Source organism: Aspergillus affinis, assembly GCF_023601865.1.
Source record: "Aspergillus affinis strain CMG 70 chromosome Unknown NODE_13_length_462506_cov_86_819959, whole genome shotgun sequence".
In the NCBI taxonomy this organism is placed as follows: Eukaryota; Fungi; Ascomycota; class Eurotiomycetes; order Eurotiales; family Aspergillaceae; genus Aspergillus; species Aspergillus affinis.
In genome coordinates this window covers 390631-417818 of record NW_026515794.1, presented here as the reverse complement: position 1 = coordinate 417818, position 27188 = coordinate 390631, and the positions used below count along the sequence as shown (strand labels likewise).

General features: G+C 52.8%; 10 protein-coding genes across 10 annotated transcripts; 4 read left to right on the top strand and 6 right to left on the bottom strand.

Annotated features, from left to right (window-relative positions):
* Window positions 1–871: 871 nt before the first annotated feature.
* On the top strand, window positions 872–2511 carry KD926_001993 (L-lactate dehydrogenase (cytochrome); the record flags this gene model as incomplete). The annotated part of the gene is made up of 3 exons (XM_053096941.1): window positions 872–980; window positions 1044–1357; window positions 1432–2511. The coding sequence occupies 3 exons, from the start codon at window positions 872–874 to the stop codon at window positions 2509–2511; spliced, it is 1503 nt and encodes a 500-aa protein (XP_052959150.1).
* A 1149-nt stretch (window positions 2512–3660) lies between these two features.
* KD926_001992 (metallophosphatase domain-containing protein) lies at window positions 3661–4785 on the bottom strand (the record flags this gene model as incomplete). The annotated part of the gene is made up of 1 exon (XM_053096940.1): window positions 3661–4785. The coding sequence occupies one exon, from the start codon at window positions 4783–4785 to the stop codon at window positions 3661–3663; it is 1125 nt and encodes a 374-aa protein (XP_052959149.1).
* A 414-nt stretch (window positions 4786–5199) lies between these two features.
* KD926_001991 (Kha1p) lies at window positions 5200–8016 on the top strand (the record flags this gene model as incomplete). Its single annotated transcript, XM_053096939.1, has 4 exons — window positions 5200–5295; window positions 5360–5776; window positions 5826–6488; window positions 6538–8016. 4 exons carry the CDS (start codon window positions 5200–5202, stop codon window positions 8014–8016), a joined length of 2655 nt encoding a protein of 884 aa, XP_052959148.1.
* A 398-nt stretch (window positions 8017–8414) lies between these two features.
* Window positions 8415–11576, bottom strand: lysB (homoisocitrate dehydrogenase lysB; the record flags this gene model as incomplete). Its single annotated transcript, XM_053096937.1, has 6 exons — window positions 8415–9514; window positions 9577–9788; window positions 10275–11114; window positions 11193–11362; window positions 11449–11489; window positions 11549–11576. The coding sequence occupies 6 exons, from the start codon at window positions 11574–11576 to the stop codon at window positions 8415–8417; spliced, it is 2391 nt and encodes a 796-aa protein (XP_052959147.1).
* Window positions 11577–13201: 1625 nt separating this feature from the next.
* KD926_001989 (cupin domain-containing protein) lies at window positions 13202–14125 on the top strand (the record flags this gene model as incomplete). The annotated part of the gene is made up of 3 exons (XM_053096936.1): window positions 13202–13269; window positions 13404–13818; window positions 13904–14125. The coding sequence occupies 3 exons, from the start codon at window positions 13202–13204 to the stop codon at window positions 14123–14125; spliced, it is 705 nt and encodes a 234-aa protein (XP_052959146.1).
* Window positions 14126–15274: 1149 nt separating this feature from the next.
* Window positions 15275–17122, bottom strand: KD926_001988 (uncharacterized protein; the record flags this gene model as incomplete). Its single annotated transcript, XM_053096935.1, has 1 exon — window positions 15275–17122. The coding sequence occupies one exon, from the start codon at window positions 17120–17122 to the stop codon at window positions 15275–15277; it is 1848 nt and encodes a 615-aa protein (XP_052959145.1).
* Window positions 17123–17689: 567 nt separating this feature from the next.
* KD926_001987 (S-formylglutathione hydrolase) lies at window positions 17690–18755 on the bottom strand (the record flags this gene model as incomplete). The annotated part of the gene is made up of 4 exons (XM_053096934.1): window positions 17690–17875; window positions 17935–18126; window positions 18194–18414; window positions 18491–18755. 4 exons carry the CDS (start codon window positions 18753–18755, stop codon window positions 17690–17692), a joined length of 864 nt encoding a protein of 287 aa, XP_052959144.1.
* Window positions 18756–20363: 1608 nt separating this feature from the next.
* On the top strand, window positions 20364–21444 carry KD926_001986 (aldo/keto reductase; the record flags this gene model as incomplete). The annotated part of the gene is made up of 3 exons (XM_053096933.1): window positions 20364–20400; window positions 20464–20998; window positions 21075–21444. 3 exons carry the CDS (start codon window positions 20364–20366, stop codon window positions 21442–21444), a joined length of 942 nt encoding a protein of 313 aa, XP_052959143.1.
* A 1032-nt stretch (window positions 21445–22476) lies between these two features.
* npl4 (nuclear protein localization protein 4) lies at window positions 22477–24670 on the bottom strand (the record flags this gene model as incomplete). Its single annotated transcript, XM_053096932.1, has 4 exons — window positions 22477–22743; window positions 22809–24276; window positions 24350–24480; window positions 24572–24670. 4 exons carry the CDS (start codon window positions 24668–24670, stop codon window positions 22477–22479), a joined length of 1965 nt encoding a protein of 654 aa, XP_052959142.1.
* A 552-nt stretch (window positions 24671–25222) lies between these two features.
* Window positions 25223–26283, bottom strand: pst2 (putative NADH-quinone oxidoreductase Pst2; the record flags this gene model as incomplete). The annotated part of the gene is made up of 5 exons (XM_053096931.1): window positions 25223–25387; window positions 25433–25519; window positions 25596–25992; window positions 26064–26149; window positions 26257–26283. The coding sequence occupies 5 exons, from the start codon at window positions 26281–26283 to the stop codon at window positions 25223–25225; spliced, it is 762 nt and encodes a 253-aa protein (XP_052959141.1).
* Window positions 26284–27188: the final 905 nt, after the last annotated feature.

Below are 27188 nucleotides of genomic sequence, written 5' to 3'. Positions count from 1 at the left end.
CGTTGATTTAATCAGAATAGGCTAGATTGTTAGTCGATTAGACTATGAATAGATGTCTGAAGATAAAAAAGCGGTCTGAATAGGCACGTCGTTGGTATAGTTATCACCCTCAACCCAGCCACCTCATCGCCGCAATTCCTTCGCGGTTTCTCCCCTTGTGAGGAACCATTTGGCAAGGGGAGAACCAACGCCCTCAGTTATATGGCCAGCGACCAAGGCTACGGTGTACCGAGTCGTAGAATAAACGTCCCGTCTGGACAAATGGTTCGTCGGGGCTACGTGGTCCATGTCTTGGCGGCTGTTGTGTCGCCATTGTGGATGCGGTGGCGCGCGTTCAACGGTCGGGATTGACGTGGTTTGGTACTATAGTTTGGGTGCGCCATAATCACCAGAATCGACGGTCGCTCCTTTGGCTGATGGATGATGGATGATGGATGATGGATGATGGATCCCGGCGACAAGATGAACGCGTCCCGGGGACCGTCAGGGGACCGGTGCACGTGACCTGGTCAGCTGACCGGATCGACGGATCCTCCGTCCGGGTTCCACCTCTGGGGAATAATGAATTCATGAATCATGATGCAGATGAATCCTCAATCCATATCGTCCAGTCGGCCGAGAGGGCCAGGATGACCCGACTCCCCCGCAATCCGCAGCCAACGACTGTCGCCCGATTTCTGCTCGGCCGGCCCCAATTCGCTCGCTGTCTATTACCCCGAGGTCTCTCTGCGCTCTGCTCTCTGCCTTTTTTTCCTTTCTCCCGGTCTTCCTTTAAATAACTTCCCGAGCTCGTTGCAATCTCCCACCCGTCAGTCTTTCCTGCCAACTTTTTTCTCTGTCATCTATCCTCCTTTACCTCTTGACCGCAGCCATGAGTAAAGGCAAGCTCACCGGTGCTGATATTGCCCAGCACAACTCCCGTGACTCGTGCTGGGTGATTGTTCATGGGAAGGCCTACGACGTGACCGATTTCCTCCCCGGTATGTCTTGAATCGGCGGAAGCTTCCATTCTCCCCGGCAATGGTCACTGACAGCTGTTATAGAGCACCCCGGTGGCCAAAAAATCATCCTCAAGTATGCCGGCAAAGATGCGACCGAAGAATTCGACCCAATCCACCCCCCGGACACCCTGGACAAGTATCTCGATCACTCAAAACACCTGGGTGAAGTCGACATGAACACCGTCGAACAGGAGGAGAAGGCGGCGGATCCGGAGGAGGTAGAACGTCAAGACCGGGTCAAACTCATGCCTCCGCTAGCAGCATGCTACAACCTGATGGATTTCGAGTCGGTCGCACGCAGCGTGATGAAGAAGACGGCGTGGGCCTACTACTCCAGTGGCGCAGATGATGAGATTGTACGTGACAGTTGGTTATTTGTCAAAAAGACCTTCCAGCCATTGGGATATGCTAACGTGGACCTCTTCCCCAGACTATGCGCGAAAACCATTCCGCTTTTCACAAGATTTGGTTCCGACCTCGAATCCTAGTTGACGTTGAGAACGTCGACTTCTCGACCACAATGCTTGGCTCCAAATCCTCTATCCCCTTCTACGTCACTGCGACTGCCTTGGGCAAACTCGGCAACCCGGAGGGTGAGGTGGTATTGACGCGAGCCGCTCACAACCACGAGGTCATTCAGATGATCCCTACTCTCGCATCCTGCTCGTTCGACGAGATCGTGGACGCCAAGCAAGGTGATCAAGTGCAATGGTTGCAGCTGTATGTCAACAAGGACCGCAGCATCACCAAGGGTATCGTTGAGCACGCCGAGGCGCGCGGCTGCAAGGGACTCTTTATTACCGTCGATGCGCCCCAGCTGGGCCGTCGCGAAAAGGACATGCGGTCGAAATTCTCGGACGTCGGATCCAGTGTGCAGGCCTCGGGCGGTGACTCGGTCGACCGGTCCCAGGGCGCCGCGCGCGCCATCTCCTCGTTCATCGACCCCTCCCTCTCTTGGAAGGACATCCCCTGGTTCCAGTCCATTACTAAGATGCCAATCGTGCTGAAGGGCGTGCAGTGCGTTGAGGACGTTCTTCGTGCCGTCGAGATGGGCGTGCACGGTGTCGTTCTCTCCAACCACGGCGGTCGCCAACTCGACTTCGCGCGCTCCGCCATTGAGGTCCTCGCCGAAGTCATGCCCGTCCTGCGTGAGCGCGGCTGGGAGGACAAGATCGAGATCTTCATTGACGGCGGCGTCCGTCGTGCCACTGATATCCTGAAGGCACTCTGCCTCGGCGCCAAGGGCGTCGGCATCGGTCGCCCCTTCCTGTACGCCATGTCGACGTACGGCCAGGATGGCGTGGACCGCGCCATCCAGCTCCTCAAGGATGAGATGGAAATGAACATGCGGCTGATTGGAGCCCGCACTATCGCCGATCTTAACCCCAGTATGCTGGACGTGCGCGGTCTCGTCGCCGGTCACAGTGCGGCCGTGCCGTCGGATACGTTAACATTGCGGGCCTACGACCCTCTCCAGGCGCCTCGTTTCAGCGAAAAGGCCAAGCTTTAGGCTTGGTTACCTTGTCACCTCGGGTTCTTGCCCATTTGCCCACACGACTTACGTACCTGACCACCTTATCCCACGACTACTGGTACAATAGGTACTTACCATGCCCCATGTTCCATCCGTCCCCTTCGGATTGTATATACCCATTTATCGATTTATCGACCTTCATATATCTTCCATACGTTGGCAAACGCAGCTGTATTATAATGAAGACCAAGTCAGACATATATTCATGACGAGTCTAGAAGAAGCAACGAAAGAAAGCAAATTGAGTTTGATTTATTATATACATTGGCCTAAGACTAGAACTAAGAGATATCCAATCTTTCTCTCCTCCCGACTCTCACCGATTTTCTTCTCGCCTTGGTCACGTAACCTGCAGCCAATAAGCATACACGCCGTAGAGAGTAATTATTTGTAGACCCAAGAGTGGTCGCTGGTCGAATGTAACGTTCTGAGTACTCTCGAACCCTGCCACAATCGCACTGCCTTCCAGCATTGGCCCATAGCATAGACAGCGGTCTTGGTGCGTGGATATAGACCCGCTTTATACAAGCTTCACATAAACTTCCCGGATATTTATATCTCCTAAGAAATCAACTTACTTTCGATACTAAAACTTACTACAGCTGATGTACTAAGGCTTATTTCCTCGGTTATGGTAGGATGCAACTGGCTTGGGAAAGGCCCCTAAAAATTTTTTGATCTTCCTAATCTGGGCCCTTGTGGCATTAATGATAGTTCCAGTAATAATTTGTTCCATTTAGCTCCTGGAAATTTGATGCCATGCCCTTTCTGTCCATAATATGAACAGACTGGGCACGTTGGGCAGGCTTGAATAGTATGTCCTTCTTGGCGACAGTATCCATAGGGGCGCTCTGGGCAGAGCGACTGTACGGAGTACATGGCCTTTCGCGAAAGGTGGACCACACCAATCGACAACTGATCCACTGTGGGACATATGACAGGCAGGCTAAGCTATAATAGGTAAGTGTAAGTCCATATAAGCGAGGATCAGTGGTTTGATAGTTGTACGGAGTACTGCGCGCGGGCTGTAAAAGACTTCCCTCTGTTTCTCCTTCTTTGTACTCCGTATATACAGCCACAACTCCCCTCTCTAGATCGAGCTACTTCGAGTCGGATGGTGGAACTTCACAGCTCCACCACCTGCGGCCTATTCCCCAGCCTCCCCGAATCACCATACATGCAGGCTGCATTAACCAACCACCCGCACCCCATCTCCTCACCACCCCAGACCTTCGCCCATACGATACCCAAGACACCATAGCCGAGCACACGTGCCGCATCAACCCACGCAGATACATCGAACAGGTCCCTCAGGAAGCCGAAAAGCGAGCTGAAGCGCGAATAGCGCGCCCGACGCCGCCGCGCAAGACACAACCGCTCCCAGGCGCGCTGGCCTTCGTCCCAGAACACGGGCTCCCGGCCGTATGAGTGGTGGATATGCCCGAAGACATGCAGTGCGGGGCGTACGCGCCAGGCCTCGGCGAGGAGGTACGGACAGCCGGTAGAGTAGACGGGGGACATGTCGAGGTGAGATTGCGGCGGGGTGTGGGTGATTAGGATGTCTGTTGCTAGCGGGATGGTACCGGACCAGGCGTCATAGTGCGGGGGGTAGGTGAAGGCGTGCTCGGGGCCGAGGGACATCAGGGCGGGGACTTGAGGGGCGCCGTAAAGGGTTAGAGAGCGGGTCCGAGAGGGCGTTGTGGTTGCTGTTGTGATGAGAGACGACGGGGCAGAGGTGGTCGAAGCCGGAGGAGGAGGGAAGGAGAGGGTGACGGAGGAGTGTTGGAGGTAATGAATGTCACCCCATTCGATGCGAGTCGGGGAGTCGAATTCATCGAGAGATCGGAGAGAAGCGGTAGATGAGGAGACGGCTGAGAAGGAGGAGGCATCGCGGTCCTCGGGAAGACGGGAGCGCACGTCAAAGTAGCTATCGTGGTTGCCACAGACGACGACCTTGTGAGGGTGAGGCAGGGCGCGTAGCCAGTCGACGGCGGCTTGAATCTTGCGGACGCTGCCGTCATTTGTGAGGTCGCCGGCATGGATAAGAAGGTCACCATCGGGGATATCGGTCCATTCGAGGCTGTGGGTATCGGAGATGCAAACGACGCGGATTGAATGGGCGTCGGAGGGAGGTAGTCGAGGAGGCCCGCGGAGTCGTAGCAAACATTGGTGGAAAGGATAGAGGATGGCCGTGAGAGGAGAGGAGATGAAGTAGTCGGGTATCGAGCGGCGATTGTAGGGGTTGGACATGGTGTGAGGGTGTAAGAGAGAGAGAGAGGAGAGGAGAAAGAAAGAAGAGGGGAAAGAGGGGATTGGGATGCCGCCAGCAAGCAACCCGATCGGGGCTGGTGCCGTCGTCTGCGGAGGCCCGTGACTCTCCGCTGAGTCATCATTTCCCCGGCCACGTGGGCCTGCGGGGCTCCAAGTCTGCCATCCGTTTCAGGCAATCTACTTCCTTCTTTGTCTCATTTGGCCTGCTTTTTCTCTCCGGTCTCTCTCTCGCTCTCTCTCTCTCTCCTCTCTCTTATCTTCTCTCCTCTTCTCTCCTATTCCCTCTCATTCCTGCAACTTTCCAATCCTGAGACTCGCTCCATCCACTTGATCATATCCTGCCCCTCCCTGGGCCTATAGGAGCCCACCCCGGCTGCGTGCCATCGCTCCGTCATGGCCTCCAACTCCACTGACAGCCGCGCCACTCCACAAGGCGGCATTCTCGAGGGCGGGAATCCATCTCACTATGATCCCAAGAACCCCATTGTGGTTTTTATCATCCAGGCAGGACGATGACGCACCATGGAGGAGTCGTGATTCTAATGGCTAATAGGCCTCTATCATTATTATCTTCTGTCGCCTTCTGCACTGGCCTCTCTCCAAAATCCGTCAGCCCCGAGTCATCGCGGAAGTCATTGCCGGTGTTTTGCTGGGTCCGTCCGTGTTTGGCCGCATTCCAGGCTTCACGGAGGCCATCTTCCCGTCGCAGTCTATTCCAAATTTGAACCTGGTCGCCAATCTGGGCCTGATCCTCTTCCTCTTCTTGGTAGGTTTGGAGACAGATTTGCGATTTTTGGTCAGTAATTGGCGCGTGGCGGCCAGTGTGTCCGCCGCGGGGATGATCCTACCCTTTGGACTGGGCTCCGCCATTTCATATGGCCTATACAACACCTTTCGCGACGAACCCGGTACGGTTCCGATCAACTTCGGTACCTACCTGCTGTTCATCGGTATTGCAATGGCGATCACGGTATGTCCAATTCAAGTGCACATGTCGCTGCGTACCTAATCACGAATAGGCCTTCCCCGTGCTGTGCCGTATCCTCACGGAGTTGAAGTTACTCGGGACCAACGTCGGGGTAATCGTCCTATCAGCCGGTGTCGGTAACGATGTTGTCGGCTGGATTCTCCTGGCCCTTTGTGTTGCACTAGTCAATGCCGGTACCGGGTTAAACGCCCTCTGGGTACTTCTGGTTTGCATTGGATATGTACTGTTTCTGTCGTTCGTGTTCCGGCCTCTGTTCTTGCGATTCCTCAATCACACCGGCGCTTTGCAGAAGGGTCCCAGTCAGTCCGTCGTCGCTATTACGCTTCTCATTGCTCTCGCCTCATCGTTTTTTACGCAGGTTATTGGAGTTCATGCCATTTTTGGCGGATTCTTGATTGGTTTACTTTGCCCTCACGAAGGCGGGTTTGCCATCAAGTTGACCGAGAAAATAGAAGACCTGGTGGCCGCTCTTTTTCTGCCGCTATACTTCACCCTGTCCGGCTTGCAGACCAATCTGGGCTTACTTGATACCGGTGTGACGTGGGCCTATGTTATCGGGATCATTGCGATTGCCTTAATTGCGAAGGTTATCGGTGGCGCAGGTGCATCTAGGATGTGTGGACTCTTGTGGCGTGAGAGCTTTTCCATCGGCGTCTTGATGAGTTGTAAGGGCTTGGTAGAGCTGATTGTCTTGGTATGTTGCCTGGCTTGGAGCGCGTCACCTGATGCTAATAAGAGCGCAGAATATCGGGTTGCAAGCAAACATTCTCAGCACCCGCACGTTTACCATGTTCGTGGTCATGGCATTGGTTACAACCTTTGTGACTACTCCGGTGACTACTTTGCTGTACCCGAAGTGGTACCAAGATAAAGTAGTTCGCTGGCGCCGCGGAGAGATTGATTGGGAGGGCAACCCTATCCAGTCTGATAGTCGCGTCGACAGTGTGGCGATTGCTAAAGACGAGCTTCGGTCGAACGCCGTTCGGAAGCTTCTTGTGTATCTACGACTAGACGGTTTATCTAGTATTTGCACTTTGGCTGCGATTCTTGGACCTAGCACCGTTTCTCAGCCTTTAGCGCCCCAGATCCATCCGGACAAAAGGCGAACCATGACCGCCTCCCCGGAAGCCGCGGCAGAGGAGTCTGCGGCAACGGAAATTGAGGAGTCGCATGTCCTGCAGGTGCATGGAGTACGCTTGATGGAACTCACCGATCGAGACTCCAGTGTCATGAAGGTGTCGGAGATCGACGAGTATAGCCTGTCGGATCCGGTAGTCAACACGTTTCGAGCATTCGGCCAATGGCACGATCTTTCAATTATGGCCGGGGTGTCCGTTGTTCCTGAGTATTCTTTCGCCGACACCATCGTGGGTATGGCTCGCCAGGAGTCCAGTGATCTTCTTTTACTTCCATGGAGTGAAACTGGGACTGTCAGCGAACATCAAAGTGGGCTAGGCATCGACGAGGCTAGCCGATTCGCCAACGGCCCATACACGGATTTTGTCTCCAACGTGCTGGATCAAACCTCCTGTAGCGTTGGGGTTCTCGTCGAACGCAGTTCTTACGCGCCTGCGCCGCGCCGGCCCCTTGTGCCCAAGCAGTCTCTCAGCGCCCTCAGCGCTCGTGGCTCGTTATTGAGTAGGGCCCCTGCCGCGGCACGTTCTCACCACATTGTGCTGCCCTTCTTCGGTGGCGATGACGACCGCTTTGCTCTGCGTTTCGTTCTTCAGCTGGCCCAGAATGACCAGGTGACCGCGACTATAATTCAAATCGACGTAGCCGCGTTCCCACGGTCTGGGCCTGGCGACAGCGACAGTCCGAGCGAAACGGGGAGGGGGAAATCCGCAACACATGCCACGGCGAGAGTCCAGGAAGTAGAATACGACTCCAGTTTCTTTGTAGCCATGCGTGACTCTCTGTCCGAGGACTTGATGTCCCGGGTGGTCTTCAAGCGCATCTCGCCGGCCAAGGAGCAAGCTGACGCGGTACAACTAGCAGTGACAACTGTTAAAGAAGAGATGAGCCAGTCACCACGCAGGGCTGGCAACATGACGGTGGTCGGACGGCGCAACAATCGAGTCGACTCTGATTCGGGATTCAGCTCCACTCAGGAAGAAGTCGGGGTGGACGCGAGTCGAGCCCTAGGAGCGGTCGGGCAGGCTCTGGTACGCACGGAGAACCGTTTGGCTGGTAATCTGTTGGTTCTACGAGGACGACTGTAGTGCGTGACGTTTTTACAGGTTGCTCTCAGACCTGATGCTCTTTTTTCTTAATCTTTACGATTGATTTCGGGTGCCCGATCATGACAGAAGCCACGACGTTTGGATATATTTTACTGCGTACTCCGTATTTACAATTTGAACATTTTTGGTTACTTCTCCAAGTTTCATTCCTTCTCATGTCGGCGCTTCAATACTGAGCTACGAAGGGATGGCGGTATTGTTAGAAAGTAGCAAAAGCCTTTTTGACGTAGGCGGATAGCAGAGTAGCAATCCTGTCATCAGGCACACATTCTTCGGGTTCGCTGAACGAACTAAAAAGAAAATACAATTGATCAGCAAACCTGGCCAGGCATAGAGGGAGAACCAAAAAATTAAAAAAAAAAGAAGACCGCGCCAGCTCACGTCTTACACGGATTCTCATCACTATCACTAAAATCGATCACATCTTCTTCATCAGACAGAGGCAGCACGTTCGGACCCCTTGTCCACCGCATCGCCAACTTCTCTGGCAACAGGGGATTAACGTCAGCGATGCCCTTCACCTCCAGTCCCCAGCCCGAGCGATGAAAGACCTCGAATATCCGTCCTTCCTTTTCCCTCGCAAAAGCCACGATCTTCTTCAGCATTGCCGCAAATCGACCGATCCGATCCAGCTCGCTTTGCTGCCAGTCGCGAATGTCGTCCTGCATATCCTTAATGTCAACCTGCCTGAAGAGACCGCCCTGATGGTACCCAACCAGCGCGTTATGCATCTGGCGTGCCCAAAACCGCGCCATTTTCTGGTGATCCGTCACCTCCTGGTCTTCTTGCCAACGAAATATTGTACGCGCCTCCATATCGAAGACAGCTTCTTGCGGGATCGCCTCGCCCCCTTCAACAATCAGCAGTCGCTCGTTCCCATCCGCGTCGTAGCTACTCAGGGTCGTGAACTCGCCGCCAACAGGCGATTCACTCCCACTCCCCTTGCACTTTCTGCTGGGATTCCCATTATTGCATGCATGACCACTATGCACCTCCTCGCTCCGCGGCGCCAAATCCGTAAAATACCCATCCGTCTGGGACCGCATCACGCACTTCAACCCCCCAAAGTCATACTCCAGAACGCGATGATGCGACCTCGACCCTCTAACGTCCCTTTCCCAGCCCGTATACCAATCGAGAAACGGACTTGGGCACCTCTTGGGTTCAGGGTCCATCTCATCGAGGGAAGGCTTGCGAGGAAGGAAGAATACCGTCTTCCCAAACGCCTGGACTAGGACCCGAAAGGGCTGGGCGTTGGGCTTGAAGAATAAGCGCAAGAGGTGCTCGAAGGTCAGCGAGCAGGCGACAAGGTCGACAGAGCGGGTGTTGTAGGACGGATAGGTGTGCAGAATTGCTTCGATGGCCGGCTGTAGGGGGTAGGAAGGGTAATATGCCATGTCGGCGTCGTGGATGTAGGCCTTTAGATTGTGGCTAAGCGGCTGCGACGTGGTCAGGGGATACCAGGATCGTGGACGGCCTTAACTTATGTTTGCGAGTTTAGCCACGGAATATAGAGGGGGAGATAGGCATGAAGTGTACCTGGAATCATAATCATAGGAGTAACGTCCGCCACCCAATTGTAGGATGTCAGCATCCTGCAGTCTCTGATCTGTGGGGATTCGGACTGTGAGAGGGTACGGGGGACAAGCACCCATTGCCTAGGAATGGGAGATCTGGCAACAGGGGACTTTGAAAGTTCTTCCTTGCTGTCTATATCGGGAGGACGTCGGCTTTGACTAGGTTGAGATGGACTGGGCATTGTGATAGCAAACTTTGACACCCGGCGAGAAGGAGGGATTGCATGATCATGGCCATTCAGAATAAGATCCAGGAGTCAACATGAACCAATTTATCTACATTTCCATCTCTAATGTGCAACGGAGAATTCCGTTGCATGGTTGCACACGCGACAAATTTACAGGTTGTAAACCCATGGCTATCTCAACTCGCGAACACAGAATTATTGTATACCGGAAGCTACCATCCCCTTGGTCGATTATCTTTCTTAGCCCGGGGTAACCTGTCAAACTGCCCAATATGCTGACGCATGGAAGCTGGGAAGAATATCGATAATATAGACATGTGATTTAGCTAGTTGAGATGATTATTATGATGGCTGTCGAGGCAGAAGAGGTCTTTCTGGGTATTCAGATCATAATCATAGGTAAGGACTTGGTATGAATTGATAATTGATACATATTTTATCTACTCTTTATACTAGACTCCCGCCTCCTTACAGTCTTTTCAGCACGTCATTCAGCACCTCCTGAGTGCTGGCCTGACCGCCCATGTCAGGAGAGAGGTACTTGCCCTCGTCCAGGTTGCCATCGACTGCCGTGTAGATCTTGGCCGCAGCGCTCTCCTCACCCAAGAATTCCAGCATCAGCGCCACACTGCGCAACGTGGCGATCGGGTTGGCAATACCCTTGCCCTCGATGTCAGGGGCACTGCCATGGCAGGGCTCTCCGATAGCGAAGCCGTCACCGACGTTGGCGCTGGGGACCAGACCCAGACTGCCGACCAGAGCGGCGGCGCCGTCAGACAGGATATCACCGTAGAGGTTGGGAGCAACAATCACGTCGTAGTACTCGGGCTGGCGGAAGAGCTTGTAAACCATGGAGTCGACGATCTGCTCTTCCACTTCAACGGAGGAGAAGCGCTGGGCGGCCAGAGCCTTACGGGCCGTCTCACGGAACAGGCCATCGGTCTGGGATAGCACGTTGGACTTGTGGGTGATGGTCACCATAGGGTTGGTACGAAGGGCGGGCGCGGACGCCACGTCCCGGATCTTCTGACGGCGCAGGGCGATCTCACCGGCAATAGTAGAAATGCGCGATGACGCACTCTCGGAGATCCGCTTAATCGCCTCGGCTACCTTGCCATTAGGGGTATCCCTGCTCTGCTCCTCCTTCACATACAGGTCCTCGGTATTCTCACGCACGATAACCAGGTCGATAGGGTTACCGTGGCTGCCACCGGTGGTCGACTTGACCGGTCGGACGTTGGCATATAGGTCTAGTTTCTTGCGAAGAGCGACAATCGGAGACGAGTAGCCGGCGACCTTGGTGCTCGGGGAGCTATCCATGGGTAAAAACAACGCAGGTTAGTTGATTCATGTCTAAACTAGAAGATAAACGGGAGGGGAATGAACGCACCTGACAGCACCGAACAGAGCTCCATCGCACTCCTTTTTCAGAGTATCCACGGTCTTGTCAGGCAGCGCAGTTCCGGTGGTCTTGAAGGTGTCATAACCCGCATGCAGGTCAACGAAGCTGAATTTCAGGTTGAGGGAAGAAGGAAGAGATTCCAGGATCCTTCTACCGGCCTATAATCAATTATCTCACAGTTAGCATGGGGGAATTGCATTCTCTCCGTGTGGATTCTCCAGGTCAGTGTGCAGTTGAGTCATACCGGAATCACCTCCCGTCCGATACCATCACCAGGAATGAGACCTAGGACAAGGCGAGAAGATCAGTGAGTGCTCACACACAGAGGGACAAGGCCAATTAACCTATGCGAAGCGTGCGAGCAGCAGCCATAGCGAATGTTTTGAGGAGGAATAGGTCCGCGGAAGAAACGTCCGTTCGTCGGAGCCCGCAATCGGAGGGCTGTTATACACGGGTCGGAACAATAATATCCCGTGCATGAAGGTGCAAACAGTGCAAACAGCCCATCCTCCATGATCTCAATAGCTTGATACAACTTCTTTCGCTGGATTCCAGAGTCGTAGGTGATGAAGCTTCTGCCCGTAGAGTGCTCGAAAATACTCATCGCACCACAACCCTCAATCTTTCGATCATCTGTTTCCTCAGCCCAAACCTCAACGTCCTATTCCGGAAGTTGGTGCTCTGGGCGATGGTCTTAGCAATGGGTTCGAAGGGCTGCATTGCTGTATCAGTCGTGACAAAGACGATGGTTCCCTCCGCCATGAATGGAGCCGGACTGACTAGATGGCTTCGGGGGCGAAGATGCGTTCCGACTGCCTGATGGGCTGCATCTACTATGTCGAACCGCACTACCCATCCCCTCGTGCCATGTTCCCTTGCCCATATGGAGCCGCTCCCTAGTTACTCCGTTCATCGGTCGGTCAAGCCAACTCAGTTACTACGGAGTATTGCTCATATACTCCGTCGGTACTGCAGTACTGCAGCCCACCGAAGATATTCTGATTGGACAAGTCCAGGATCATCCACGAGGCCGGTCCGACCCGCCCTGCATGAGCCCCACCAGATGGAAGAATCCCCGGCCCCCAGTTCACGGAGCATTCGTGCTGTCAGCTGTGTACTAGGCTGCTAGTACTGGCCTGTAGCATGCAGAAAGGAGGCCGTGATCGAACTACTGTGCATGTGTATACGCAAGCAACCGGATGTGGGTTTGGCCACTTCAGACGCTCGTCTAGGTCTCATTCCATATGAACCGCCCAGGCAACCATTCGAGGGGCTCCGATGATATTAGGATATGTCTTATTTTTACGCGCTCGCAATTCCCAGTATTGGTACTGTTTCCATCCTATTCCTACATTGCCTGCCAAGCCCACACTATGCGAGTGTGCAACGTGTGCCTGAGGCTGTAAGGCATCCACGAGATTGCAACGCTGCACCCGCCCGCCATGACTACTCCGACCCATGGAAGGCTGCAGAAGAAACGAAGACTGCAGCAAGTGGGGCCTGCGGGACAAACGGAACCACAAATGCAAACATGCCAAACACCCTCGCCACTGCCTGAGGTCATCCCACCCAAAGGGATCCGCGCGACGGAGCCGGAGACACGGAAAGTCAAAGAGAATGGGAGTTAAGCGCCCCTCGGTTTCCTTTTTCCTCCAGGGTCGCAGAGGGTCAAGAAGAAAGCGCTAATATGCAACCACACTACCAACACCAGCATCGCTACTCGTCAACGGCGAGAGTACAGGCCCAAATAAGTCGGGGACGGAGCAGGAGACGGAGTTGAAGTCATGGAAAAAGGTCAGAATTGTGGGGCGAACGAAATAAATACTCGCTGGCTGAACCTTCGCTCGCGGTTGGTCCGGGACTCGGGAGGGAAAGGAGGAATTTATTAGGCAGGTCCGAGCCTGGGTGGCTGCCGTCGTCAACTTTTGAGCTCCTCCGTTCTCCATCCTGTTTGACTTGCGAACAATCTCGCTGGCAGATGGACTGATCAACATAATATGGCCACCGTGACGACTGCCCGCACGGCCAAGGAGTTGGGCCTGGAACCCGGCAGAGTGGTTCTTGCGTAGGTGTCTTGCTCACAGATTTACATTCCTGCCTATCGACATCCCTGTTCCAGGGTGGAATGCCCCGTCGATCTCTCGACTCTGCAGGTCTCGAACCAAAGTCATTAGACTCGTACTAACTAACAACAACTAGATTTAACGGCGCCGTTACAACCCGGATCATCCCCCATCCACAACGGGCCTTCGCCTTCGAAGTCACCTTCAACCCCTCGCAATGGCCCGATGCCTTGAAAGACCAGAAACCACCGAAACACTTTCACCCTATACAGGAAGAATACATCGAGGTATTAGAGGGGGTGCTATGCGTGGAGGACGACAACCAGGAATACTTACTAAGGCCGACGAGCGGGGAGTTTCTTATCCGGCCTTGGGTGAATCACCGCTGTTATCCGCCTGCCGGCTACGGGGGAGACATCAAGTTTCTGCTGGCGGGCGAGGAAACACCGGAGCCCTTTAGATTGGATACGATTTTCTTTGAAAACTGGTATGGGTATCAGGATGAGACGGTGGTGGCGGGGAAAGAGCCCGATTTGATCCAGGTCTTGTCGGTATGTGCTGTCTCTTGTCTGCACCTTCCTATGGCGATGCAAAGTAGAGGGGCTGGGCTAATCAAACTCCTCGGTTCTGATATAGATGTTCGATGCCGGCGGCTCCTACATGTCTTTCCCATGGTGGGTGCCCTTCGGGCGGACGTTGTCTATGACGCTGGGTGTCGTGGTTGGTCGATGGATCGGCGGGCTCCTAGGCTACCAACCCTATTATAAGAAGTGGACCTTCGATTGGGATTTGGCGTGTCGGAAGATGGAACAGTCGATATTCCAGCGACGGTTTGCGGTCCGCACGAAGACGGACTGACGGCCGACGACTCCGTATGATAATCAATTCCGACTTTGTTGATGCGTGTTCTTCTTGTTACTTTCTATTGATATCAGAATGGCGAGAGTAGGAATCTGTTACGCGAGCTTGGTGTGGAGGAATACCAACCATCCCCTCCTGCTGGGTTGAAGTAGGCTATCGAATAAGCGAGGGAGAACCAAAAGAGGAAAGAAAGTATAGGTCGGGCAGTAAAGCCTGTTAATTAGACAACCCCTCTGCTGTTAGAGTATAATTTAGTTTATGCTCCTTGAAAATCTTGTAATACTATGATCTGCTTTAAGGGTACACGGGCGTTTGATAAACGACGCCGAATCCTGCTTTTGGTACGCTTTTATATCGGACAGGTTGTTCACTGGAGGTAATGAGTAAATATTATTATTTAATAATTTCGGCTTTGATGCCGTTCAGACTAAAGGTGTCCCCTACTGTGAGATATGGGTTCGATATTGAGTTGGAAAATATTATGAATGAGCTTGGGGAGTCTAACGTGAACGAGGCAATCGGGACAGACTAGCTGCGCCAAGTAAATTTTTGCCCTCTATCAACCGGGGTTAGCTCTAATCTATTCAGAAGATCGAATGGTCTCTTAATAGAAAAAGGTCGAATTCACTGTACATATACTTTTGTCTTTTCCTGGTCTCTCCTTGTGTTATAATGTCCAAGGTATAGTTAAATGCAGACTTCGTGCCTCCAAGACAAAAGATTAAACCAGGAATCAATGTGATGTGTCTTATCTCAAAGTTCCAGGATGGTTATCTCTGCAAGCTCTATCAACATTGGCATCTCAAAGTGTATAGATTTTGTGGTGACTTCAAACAGAATGTCCGAGGGGCACAACCTTGGTACAAACTAAGTTGCCTTGCGGCGCGCGGCGGGTGCGCGAGGTAAACAATAATAAGTATAAGACACCGTCGACACATCCACAGTGTAGAAATAATTGGTTGTATCCGTTTTCTATTCTCGGCTTACGGAATTACAACCGCTGGAAGGCTCCCACCCCGTTTGTTTGTGCTCATCGAAAAGGATGGAGTGGCACAAAAGTAGCATTGCATTCTCGGTATTTAACTAGAAAGAAATCCATACATAGAGAGAGAACATTCTTCCCTGGGTCCTCACTCGATGAACTTACTATACCAGCACTATCTCCTGTCGCTCTCCAGACATCAATCTGAAGTCCTCCTTCCACTGCTCTCGCTTCTCATCCCCTTGTTTTCGATCAAGAATGTAATGACCGATTCTCTTGTAAGAAGATTCGCCACCCGCGCTCACTTCCTCCACGAGTAATCCCTCCCATTTCCCCAGCCAATCGTCCTCGATCAAGGCAGCGAGTAGATGCCGAGCGCCCGGCTTGGGTGTGAAACGCTCATCGTCGAGATCGACCTGGAGCCAGTGAAATCGCTCGCTATCTTCCCTCCAGAACTCATGCTGAATGACAGGCGTCCCGTCCGTCCAATCCACCTCCATGCAGAACGTTGTGATAGCAAGTTTCGAGGAACCTGTCTCACTCAAGCTTGATAGGTTGACAATTTCCGCCAGGTTGGTGCACTCCCTCAGGCGAAAGAAATACAATGTGCCATCCATCGATCCCCAGCTCCAGGAGGGAGTTGTGTGCTTCGCCGCGTCTATCTTACGGGCTCTTCGAACGCCTCGCCTATCCTCCAATGGTGGGACTTCGACGCGCCAATTAAGACTCCATGGGAGCATTTTCGCGAAATGACCGTGAACATATAGGTCGTTCATAGAGAGGGCCAATTGACTGCCGATAGTCGAAACCCCAGCTAAGCGACCTGCTTCTGGACAATCCAGCTCGCCATCGGTATATTCCTCCAGGATCTTCCACCAAAAGTCTCCAAGCTTTTCTGGATCAGAGCTGTCTGGGATTGCCTTCTGCGTCAATCCAAACTCCTCGGCGAGATGCCCAGGGCCTCGCGGAAGAGACTCGCTGGCGTTCGAAAGCTGGGCGCAACTCCAGAACAACTCTCCCAGACCGAAGCTGAGGACACGCGGAGACCAGAACCGCTCCTGCACGCTATCGGATCGATAAGCGAGTGGCTGATGGTAGAGGGAGTTTTCGAAGTAGTCCCATGGGACCGCGATGGCTGTGATATTGGTATTCTTGTCTTCTCCGATCAAGCCCGTAGTATCCACTTGGAAGGGGAGCTTTGCGTGCAGCGGACATGCCCCTAGGCAGCTCTCGTCGGGAGTCTTTGACCTCGCAAGAGCAAGGTTGAAGAGACAGTTCGTAAAAGTATGTTGTACTTGATCTTCGCTGTTTTTAGAATCCGGGTTTAGGCACAAGGCGTCGATCCAGAGATAGCGAATGAATAGGCCTTGGACGAGTTCGGCCGCCTCCCGAAAGGCAACTGGAAGCTCGCTAAGAGAGATGCTATTCTGGAGCTGTGCCATGGTGGAAGTAGATAGTTGAAGAAAGCTAGTATACGAGCCTCGACAATAGCTCACTGCTACGTAGGGACCCGAGATTTCCTTGTCGGTCGGAGAGATCAGTCGCACCGTCGACCCATCAATTTCAAGCAAATAGTCCGGGTAGAAGGCAGGCTGCGTATTCTTCCGACACCGTTGGCTATGGCCCTCTTGGCAGTCTGTCAACCAACCTTTGGCCGCGATCACGGCGTCTTGCAGCGGAAGAGATGAGCGTCTCTCGCGAATGGTCGGATTGAAGGTGACGGTCTCACTGGGGATGGCCATCAAAGACTGGCACTCCAGGACGTCGTTTCCATCCCTCGAGAAATCCAAGTCAAGTACTATCTGTGCCTGTGTCTCGTCTTGGTAGACGCGATAACTCATGGGGTTGACGAAAACGTCCTCGGGGTTGCCATATTTCTGGACCAGCTGCTGCATGAATGGATGGCAGATCGAACAACCACTTGCAGCTGCTTCGCTGAGAGATGCAACATCCGCATGATGGGTGGCCCACTCGGGGGCTTGAAACATACGCCGACACTGTTGGCAAAGCATGTCGAATGAGACGGGAAGAGAAAACAATGATAAAAACCAAATAAAACTGAACTAATGCAACGGGAACAGGCGGTCTCGGAAGCCAACAAGAGGATGAAGGGGAAAAGTTCGAAGAACGAGAAGCCGAACTGCCCAACAGCAACTGCCAATTTATAGAGACCGGTGATCGGCAGGATCACTGTCGTTACGAGATTCCGATTGGATGCGGGTGGCGATGCTTGTCCGACCTGTCATCCTGCGGTGTCGGTGACAAATCCTGCTGCCTGCCCAAAGGCTCAGATCCCTGATCTGTGACTGGATGCAACCTGAACAGAGAATGATGTGACGGGGAACAACCTGGGTAAACAGTGAAACCACTCAAACGGCATTCTATTCGCAATCTATCTACGGAGTACATGTGGCGTTATCCTCCATGAGGCTATATCAAAGATTTCACCTGGCGGTCGCTTCAAAGAATTAGAAAGTAATATCTTGCAATTTGGGGATAACAGATCCTTTATATATCGGTATCGGCATTGGCATTGGTATACATTCCGGAATTCGACATAGAGGAAAAGATAGAACCCACTATGCGAACAAGTACTTGGCAGCATGCTCGATATGGTCATCCGAAAACGAGGCCATGGTGTAGTAGCTGTGGTCGTAGTCGGGCTGGTAGCGCACTTTGACGCCCTCCACGCCGGCTTCTTTGGCGGTCTTTTCGAAATTCTCGGGGAGCAGCTGGCCTTGTTTGTAGAAGTTGTCGCCGGTTCCCTGCTTGCATCAGTCTTTTTTGTCTTCTCCTGTCCGAGGTGAGTAGATGTTGCCCATACCACGTCAATCAGCACATCCAAGGGGCCCTTCCACTTCTTCACCAATTCGGAAGCATCGTGCTCCTTCCACTTCTCCTGTTGATCATCTCCAAAGTATCCACCGAATGCCTTCTGGCCCCAGGGACAGTTGATGGGGTTGGAAATGGGAGCGAAAGCAGAGACGGACTTGTATTTCCCGGGGTTACGAAGGAACTGAAACCGGTTAGATCAATCCTCTGTCCTCCGCGGAATCCCGGCCCGAAGGTGATAGAGAGCATACCAAAGTCAAAGCCCCATGTCCGCCCATACTGTGGCCCGTGATACTGACGCGGCTCGAATCCAGCTGAGGGAAAGCAGCAAACACAGTCTTAGGCAGCTCCTCTGTCACGTAGGTGTACATGTTATATCCGGCATTATAGGGTGCCTTAGTAGCGTCGACGTAGAAACCGGCACCAGTTCCAAAGTCCCACGAGTCATTCTCGCCTTGGATGTCCAGCCCACCTAGAGAGATATGCCGTTAGTCATTGTCTGCAAGGCTGGCGGAGCTTTGTTCTCGTGGCCGTTGAGCCCAACGTACGAGGACTCGTGTCCGGGTACAACACGGCAATGCCCTTTTTGCTCGCGCCGTGTTGGAAGAAGCCCTTCTCGGAGCAATTATCGGCCGTGCAGGTCAAACCGGACAGATAGATCAACACGGGAACCTTTTGCGAAGGGTTTTGGTAGGCCTGAGGAGGCAGGTAAAGATTGAAGTTCATGTCGCATTTGGTGGAAGAGGCGGCATGGCTAAGTTTGAGGAGTTTTCCGCCGAAAGACGCGATCGTAGCCTTGGTTGTAACGGACATGGCGGCTGGTAGGGGTCGAGGATGAATTGTTGAATGGATGAGAGGGGGGGCGAGAGGGAAGAAAAAGAGAGAAGATGGCGGGGCTGTTTATGACGTGAGGGGATCCCGGTGAGGGGTGCCTCAGGCTGCCGTGGGGGGAGCTCCCCTCACCGGAAACCTTTGCCTTTTTCGGCAATCAACAGGGCAAACAATGCGGGGAAATTCTAGTCCTACTGGATGAGGACAGTCAGTACTCAGTAGCACATAGATCGATCCAACTCAGCATCGCTATCATAACCGGAATCACACCGTGAGAAAACCGCCTATGGAGATTCCGGACGAGCTTCAGTCTGTTAAAACACTCCTCGGCCCCGTTATCTCGGATATTCCCGATAACGAGGCCCCGATACCAGCCTAGCCTTGTTCTAATCCGTTCAGCACTCGAAGCCCGTAAACATGAGAAACTAGAAAGTCGCCGAGTCGGAGAAGTGGTGCACGATTGATTGCAATGCCAGCTTGCCTGTCTTCCTGCGAAAAGACTAAGGCAGGCCTACCATCAAACAAACCGAACCTCTGGATGCCCGATCTTAAATACGACCTTGACGAACCCGAATCCTGGCCTTTAGCAAGCAATCCAGTCGACCCAGTTGATGAATCCAGGGCAATGATATGTCCGAGTTACCGATGGTTAAGCTTGAGGAAGCTAATCCGCCATCCACGAATTTACAGCAGGCTCCGATGGCACCGGCTCCTCCTCATGAGAACCACCCAAAACCTCGCAGATTTCTGTACTCCTTGACGATTATGATGCTTTATGACATGATACATACGAATGGCGTTGGACTTTTCCTTTACGATGCGTTCTAACGTTTTGATGATTCTGCCGCGTCGTCTTTTATAGGACCCTCCCTGTTGTTGCACGCTACGCAGTCCACACGGATGTTCCAGAAGTACAGTACAACGACCAGCAGACCTAGGTAAGCTTTCTACTCTGAGTTTCCTAGCTCTACTGAAAAACAGCTGATCTGAGGGAAATGTTATTTCCTAGATACGTGGGAAGCCCATACCTACAGAAGGCTCCATCGCCAATGAAATGCCATGTGTAAGGTGTAGTGGTCCACCGAGAAGGCCCAGGGTGTTGTATTTAGTTAGGAGGAGCGCTGCCTTGATTACCATGCATTGATGTGGCGTAAGGGCGAACCACACCACGCACCGTCGCGTTTAGTGCGCGGCTACACCGTACGGAGTAAGCCCGTCGATGTCTCTCGTGCGGTGGTGGACGGTGGACCCGACGGACGGGCCATGGAGCGAATAGCGATTCAGGGTCCCCGTTGCTGATAAATATGAAGTTGGATAACTACCTCTCATCGAGTCATCAGGATTCATATCGTTGTGAGTACGAGGTGGTGTATAAATATTCGAGGTGGTACTGGTTGTTTGTCCAATATTTTTCCATCTTTCCAAGCACTGTTGTGTGGTTCCATCCAATTGAGTGCTCAAGTTGGTCTTTGCCATGTCATCGTCTAACGTCTGCACCACGTCCTTCCCTCTCAACAATGGTAAATACATGCCCCGTTGGCCTAGATAACCCATTAGTAAATACTGACCACGACATCCCAACTTCCAGGCATGAAAATGCCCGCCGTGGGCCTGGGAACATGGCAAGGTACGACAGCCCAGATCCAGATCAGAACCACACACCCAGCCAAAACAACTGACCCAAATACAGGATTACAAAGCCAAGCCAGCAACGACGAGCTACGAGACTCTATAGTCCACGCTCTCCACGCCGGATACCGCCTCCTCGACACGGCGCAGCGGTACGGCACCGAGCCTGTCGTCGGTGAAGCCATCCGAGCCTCAGGCATCCCCCGCAGCGAGATCACCCTCGTCACCAAGTTCCCAGGAAAATGGCACCACGATCCCGCGGGGGCTTTGCAGCAATCTCTCGACGCCCTGGGTCTTGACTACATCGACGTCTTCCTCATGCACTGGCCCTGTGCCACGGCCCCGGACTCCGGCACCCCGCTAGGCATCGATGAGTCACCCACGTTCGTCGAGACGTGGAAGCTGATGGAGAAGATCATCGGCCCGCGCTGTAAGTCCATCGGTGTTAGCAACTTCAGTCAGAAGACCCTGGACGCGTTGTTAGCTGAGGCGACTATCGTGCCGGTCGTGAACCAGGTGGAGTTGCATGCGCTGAACCCGAATCATAAACTGAGCGCGTATTGTCGGGAGAAGGGCATCATGGTGACGAGTTGGAGGTAAGTCGGCCTTTTGCTTCGTCGCTCTCTTCTCTGGTGGAGACTCAATCGCTGAACATGGAATTCTTGCATCAAGTACCCTGGGCGGAGGAGCTGAATTCGCCCCCCTTGCCGGAGAGATCCTCACCAACCCGTTGTTCAAGAACATCGCCGCCAACCACGGATGCTCGACCGGCGTCGTCTCGCTATCCTGGGCCGTGCAGCGTGGCATCAGCGTCATCCCCAAGAGTAGTTCACGGGCGCGCGTTGAGGAGAATCTCAGGTTGGTCACCCTCACCGAGGCCGAGATGGAGGAGCTGAACGAAGCGCACCGGACGATCGGTTCGCTCCGCATTGCGGATCATATCCCAATTATGAGAGGGGAGAAGGATGGTAAAACGACCTTCATGGGTTGGACGAACGAGGATTTTGGGTGGGAGGACGCTGAGGGAAAGTGGTTGCTCTAGAGTATTGTACAGTAGTATATCCTGTAAATAGAAAGACGATGTTTGCATGGTTTGGTGGTCCCCGGGTGGGGTCATGTCGCCGAAACTCTAAAAAACCACAGATTTCAGATGACTTTCTGGGTGTGGTAATGTTGAAAATAACACAATTTGTGTGGGCTCCAATGTGTACAGATCGCTGCCCTCTTCAAAAAGCATGTTAATTCTCTAAAGATTAAGTGTTATAGACACAAAGCTACCAGCTATCTAACTCCGGGTCCGTTTTGAATTGTCGCCTTTTTTTGCGACCGTGAGCGCTGATTTGGATGCTACAAGGCGCTGAGCTCTGTTTTCGTTAGATCGAGGTCTTCTGGCAGTCGGTCGGCCTGAAGCGGTCAGCTTGGCGTTGGCGGTCAGATTTGGGTTTGGCTTGGTTCTGCCGGTTGTTCCCGGTGCGCAACAACCATCTGCCGGTTTGCTGGCCTGAGGCAGGTTTTCTTCCAGAGCCGTAGATGGATGGCATACAGGTTTGAAATTAATTTCACATCAACCCCAATATCTAAGCACCAAAGCTGCGAAAGGTCGCATGATAATACGCACCAACCCTCAAAGTAACGCAGGTCTTGCTAACAACACAATGGTATACGGATGTGATCGATTCATATCTATCCACTACCGGCTAACTGGCTACACAAGACAATCCAATACTAACCCGAGACACAGGAGAGGAACAACCGATTTCGTACCATCTAAGACGCGAGATCTATTTTCAAGGCTAGAATAGAAGAAAAGAAACCCCGAAATCATATGCCGAGACTTATATCCGTGGGCACCAAAACACATATGCACTAGAGAGAGAGAAGACTGGAGATGATCGGGTTGAAGGCCTCCAGACAGAGCGAAAAGGGTAGAGGGTTGGAGCCCTGGCGCAAGTTGAACAGGGCGAAGTTCATTCGGGATAGTCTCGATGACAGTGCCTTGATCGTTCACGCACGAGGGGTTTCGGTACACTCGAAGTGATATCGCGGCTAGGTGGGATTGTTCGAAATCAACCAGTCACTCTAGACTAGCTCCCTTGAACCTCTTAGCAAGCTGTTCACTCTCGGACTTGGGAGACTCAGGCCTTGACGGGAGAAACCGCTTCTCGCGTTTGGGCACTGCGCGAGGAGGTTCGGCCGAACTCAGCCAGGGGCGCTTGGGGGGCCGCTCACCACTTTCCTGAAGAATTGTGACCAGGGTTGCCCACCCCGGAGAATTGATCAACTGTAGTCCGTCGGAGGGGTTCCGGGTGGTTGCGACGCGGCACAGGAGGGCTTCTTCGTCCTATTGATTGGAGAACGCAAGTGTTAGCGCGCCATGTAGACATGGCCATGATCTGGTAACCTTACCTTGCTGAAAGTCGAAAGAGAATGGAGGAAGTAGAGAAGGTGGAAGTCGGATACTGCTCGAATCGCCTTGTCGGGATCTCCATGGGCAACTAGCTTCTTAGCCACATGTCGAAGCTCCTGGCTTTCGCCGATCACCTCGCGGTTCTCGAGGGGGAAACTAGTGTCAGTGAAGAGAGGTGAAGACTCGGTGGGGAACCCATGCGTTAGGGTGACCAGAAGATATTCGACGGGGAAGCTGGGCTTTGCGTTCTGCTGAGCGCTCACGCCGTATTCGTTGATTTTGCGGTAGAAAACTTCGGGGATGTATCGTGACTCGTTCTCGGTGCCGTCTTCCTCTGATTGCACCAGCATGACGGACGGTTCTGCGGAGGGCTCAACGATATCGGCCCGTACCATTTCAACTCCGGCGACCGAAGCCTGATAGGCGCTCACCGTGATAGCTCCCTCCTCATCGCCGCTGAGGACGCAGGTGACAAAATTGGAACCGAATCGGCCCGTTCGACTCCATTTCGTTGCTTTCGGATGCTGCGCCTGCAATCGGGCCGCGAAGGTGATTTCCTGGGATGAGAGGTAGTAAGAGTCAATATGCCGTTTACAGATCACGGAGCCATCTCCTTGTCCGGCATCGAGTAGGTCGGTAAATATCACTCCGATCTTCTCCAGACCGCACAGACGAGCAACCTCATCCACCTCTTTCTCATTGGGCCATTCATGAAGCGTAATCCCATCGACTTCGTCTACCTGTGGTGGTTCGTAGATTGCTTGAACCACCGCCTTCACTCCCAAAGGCACCTCGGTGTACTCCTCGTAAGTACCGTAGAGGAAACCCAGGCGCTGGGCACCCGACTTCCGCCAGAAGTCTAGCAGCGAGTTGATGAGGTCGGGCGTTGAAAACTCCACATGGTCCACCATGCGGAACTCTTGGGGTTGCAAGCTGATGGCGCTAGGCTGGCACTTGGTGCAAATTCCCTCCGGCCACGACGGATGTCCGGATGGGCAATCTCGCTTTACTCGATAGTAGGGTTCGTTGAGGGGGGGCATGAAGGAGCTCTTGAGTTCGGATTTGTTGGTCGCAGCATTGAGTTTTCGCAGGTACGAATGGAACGACAGGTGCTTGATTTTCTTCTCGCCGAGATATTTGGGGTCGTAGGGCTCGAGGGGCATGCAGTAATCGCACATGCCCTTAGGGCCGTGCCTGCACATCTTCAAGTCTTTGTTGCGTTTGATCTTTCCATCCTTCTTATCCAGTGCGTTATCCAGCGGCGTTTGCTGCACCACATCCCAGGGGTTCTTAATCGTAACTGATGGTGAAACGGGCTGAGGGCGAATCGCGACTGTCTCGGTCTGCGGTACCGGGGCTCCATTCAAGCGGCGAGAGGACTCGTTGGTGGTGGCAGCTTGGCCGTTGGTCGACCCATCCTGTGGTCCCTCTTTGGTTTGATACCCAAGGAAGAGCTTGTCACCGTGCCTAAACCCAGGAGATCAGCAGCTCAAATCAAAGCACATCTCTCCCAAGCCACTGATCCTTGCCACAAACTGACCTTATACCAACTGCCTCAATCGAGACTCCTTGCAGAGTATTTAAAAGGCATTCTTCTCCACCAGTGCCTATCGGTCTGTTCGAGAGAATAAGCGAGGATGGATCAACGTCGTCGGGAAGGTGTTCGACAATCTAGAGAACATGGGACACTTGGTTAGCATTGGGCCGCTTTTCTTTATCACGGAAATAAGGCGCAAGCCAGAAGACGGCTTCTAGGACTCACCTTTTGCTCCAGAGATGGGAACGATTCCTGCGGGCTCACGGTCAACCGAAACTGACCGTTGCGGCTCTCGAATCTCAAAATGATCGGCCGAGACGCCATGACGAGAGCTCAAAAAGGGAAAAGGAAAGGGGACGTGGCAGAGAAGATAGATTGAATGAGACTGGCAATATATATGTATGACTTTAACGGGACATGTCGGGAGTGAATGATGATCCGATAAGGAGGAGAACAGAATGAAGGAATGAATGAAAGCCCACGGAGCTTCTCTCACTCTCTCTATCGTCATCGGTCGGCGCTTACACTCCGTTACCAGAACCCCGCAGAACCTCGCCGAAATCAGGCCCATTACAGGTAATCCCCTTACTGTAACTACTACGTTCAAACGAATCTATTCTCTCGATGCCGCAAATAATATTCATAGTATTCATACTATAAGAATTCCAGTTCATGGTTAATAGAAATCCTTTATTATGTTTCTACGCCTATATAGTGTATTGACATGCCAAGTCCTTTACGGGTATTTCTCACATCGTATCAACAAAAGAAAATAACATCAGATCATATACCTCCCATAATAAACGCCTAGATTAAACAGAAACGGTAAAGCAGATCGGGCCGGAAGCTCCCACAGGGTATCAGGAAACGATACGATTAGAGAATGTTGCACTTCTTGGGCAGACCGCAAGGTCCCTCGCTCGTCTCGTCCTTAGCCTGTTGGGTGTTCTGTCCCGACTGCTGTCCACTCTGCTTACTCTGCGCTGGTTTGGAGGTCTCCGATTCCGTGCTCTTCTGTTGCTGGGATGCGGCCGCAGAGGTCTCGGGCTTGGATTCCTCGCTGCCATGCAGTCAAGCGAAGCTGACCTTGGAGACGTGGTCGTAGAACGCCTTACCCTGCTCCTCGGCGATCTGCAGCTCGAGGGCAGTGGGCTGGCGGGAACCGTCGGCACCCTGTACCAGAGATTCCATGGTCAGTTAACGAATTCTTGTTATCCTTCAGATAATGATATGAGGACGGAAAACATACAGCGAAGGTACCGGCACCCCAGGCGCTACCGCCGTGGATCTCGTCCAGGTTGGACAGGAGAGGGAAGGTAGTCTTGTATCCGAGGGGAACGTAGATGAAACCGTGGTGGGCGAGAGTGCTCATGGCGGCAATAGCAGTGGACTCCTGGCCACCACCGAGGGTACCGGTGGAGACGAACAGACCGGCGTACTTGCCCCAGTATCCACCGGTGGCCCAGATACCGCCAGTCTGGTCCCAGAAGGCCTTCCACTGAGCAGGGAAGTTACCGTAACGAGTGGGGATACCGAAGAGCACGGCATCGTACTCCTTCAGCTTGTCGGGAGTAGCGATGGGGTGAGCGGACTTGGGGGGAGCGTGCATCTTAGCCAGGACTTCCTCCGGCAGAGTCTCGGCGATCCTGAGCATCAATTATAAGCAATTGAACTTCGCAACATCTCTCAATCGGTCGTCATAGAAGAGGTTGCTTACTGGAGGAGATCGGCGCTACCGCCGGCAGCTTCGATACCCTTCTTCTCAGCCTCGGCCAACTTCTGGATGTGGCCATACATGGAGTACTGTAGACATCACCAATTGGTTAGTTCGAATGTCCAGGACGAAGGGTTAGAAAGGGTGTGTGTGAGAGAGAGAGGTGGGGGATCGCAGAAGTATAGAAGTCACATACAAAGACAATAGCGATCTTGGGAGCCATGGTGACGGTATTGAGAGCTCTAAAGCAGAGGACTATGAACAAGCAAGAGGAGGGAGGGAGATGGAGTGAGAGGGGGAGAGGGGTACCGAACCAGCAGCTCTTTATAGTCGATTCCTGAGCAGCAACACCCCCAGCAAGCTTGAGCTGCGGGCCCCTTCCAGACCGTCCAAACGCTCTTCAGTCATCCGCCGTAATCGATTACAGATGCCCGCCAGAGTGGGGCCTCAGGCCAATCAGCGCCAGACCTTCCCGTTTAGCTGATTCTTACACAGCGTTGACAAATGAATCTCCCATGTATTATTGATCTCTGATTCAGATTCCTGTAAGACAATTTGCCGGTTTTGGTCTCTTCGTCTGCCGTGGATTTTCTTCCTAGTTTTGAATTTTTTGGGTTCTTTTTTTTTCTAGAATTCCGTTCCCCCTATGTCAATATTAAGAGGTAACTTCTATGTACTTCCTAAACGCCTCTAGTCATGATGTCACCTGCTACCTCGTCAATCCCTCTCCAACCGAGTACAACTGTCAAATGCGTATTCCCAACTCCAATGTCTGACCGGGTGCACCCTGGGGCCCACTCCTAATTTCTGCAGCCTATGGGAGACTTCGAGTCGTACATGATGCCATTTGTTGGCGCCGAAACAGTACTTTATCAACATACCCGACCCCAATCTGGTTAGGAACCTCATTCATCGCCCCGGAGTCCGGGCTTCGCCTGTCCGTGACCAAATGGTTCGATAGCTCAACAATTGGAGGGGGGGAAAGAAAGAAAGAAAAATGAAGTTGCCATTGGTACAAATTGCATTGGCGGGGTTAAGGTAGCCGTCAAATGCCTCGAATTGGGGGTATCTTGAGATGATCGTAGAAACTCCAAAATAAATTAACTCAAACACCGAATGCTGGTCAGA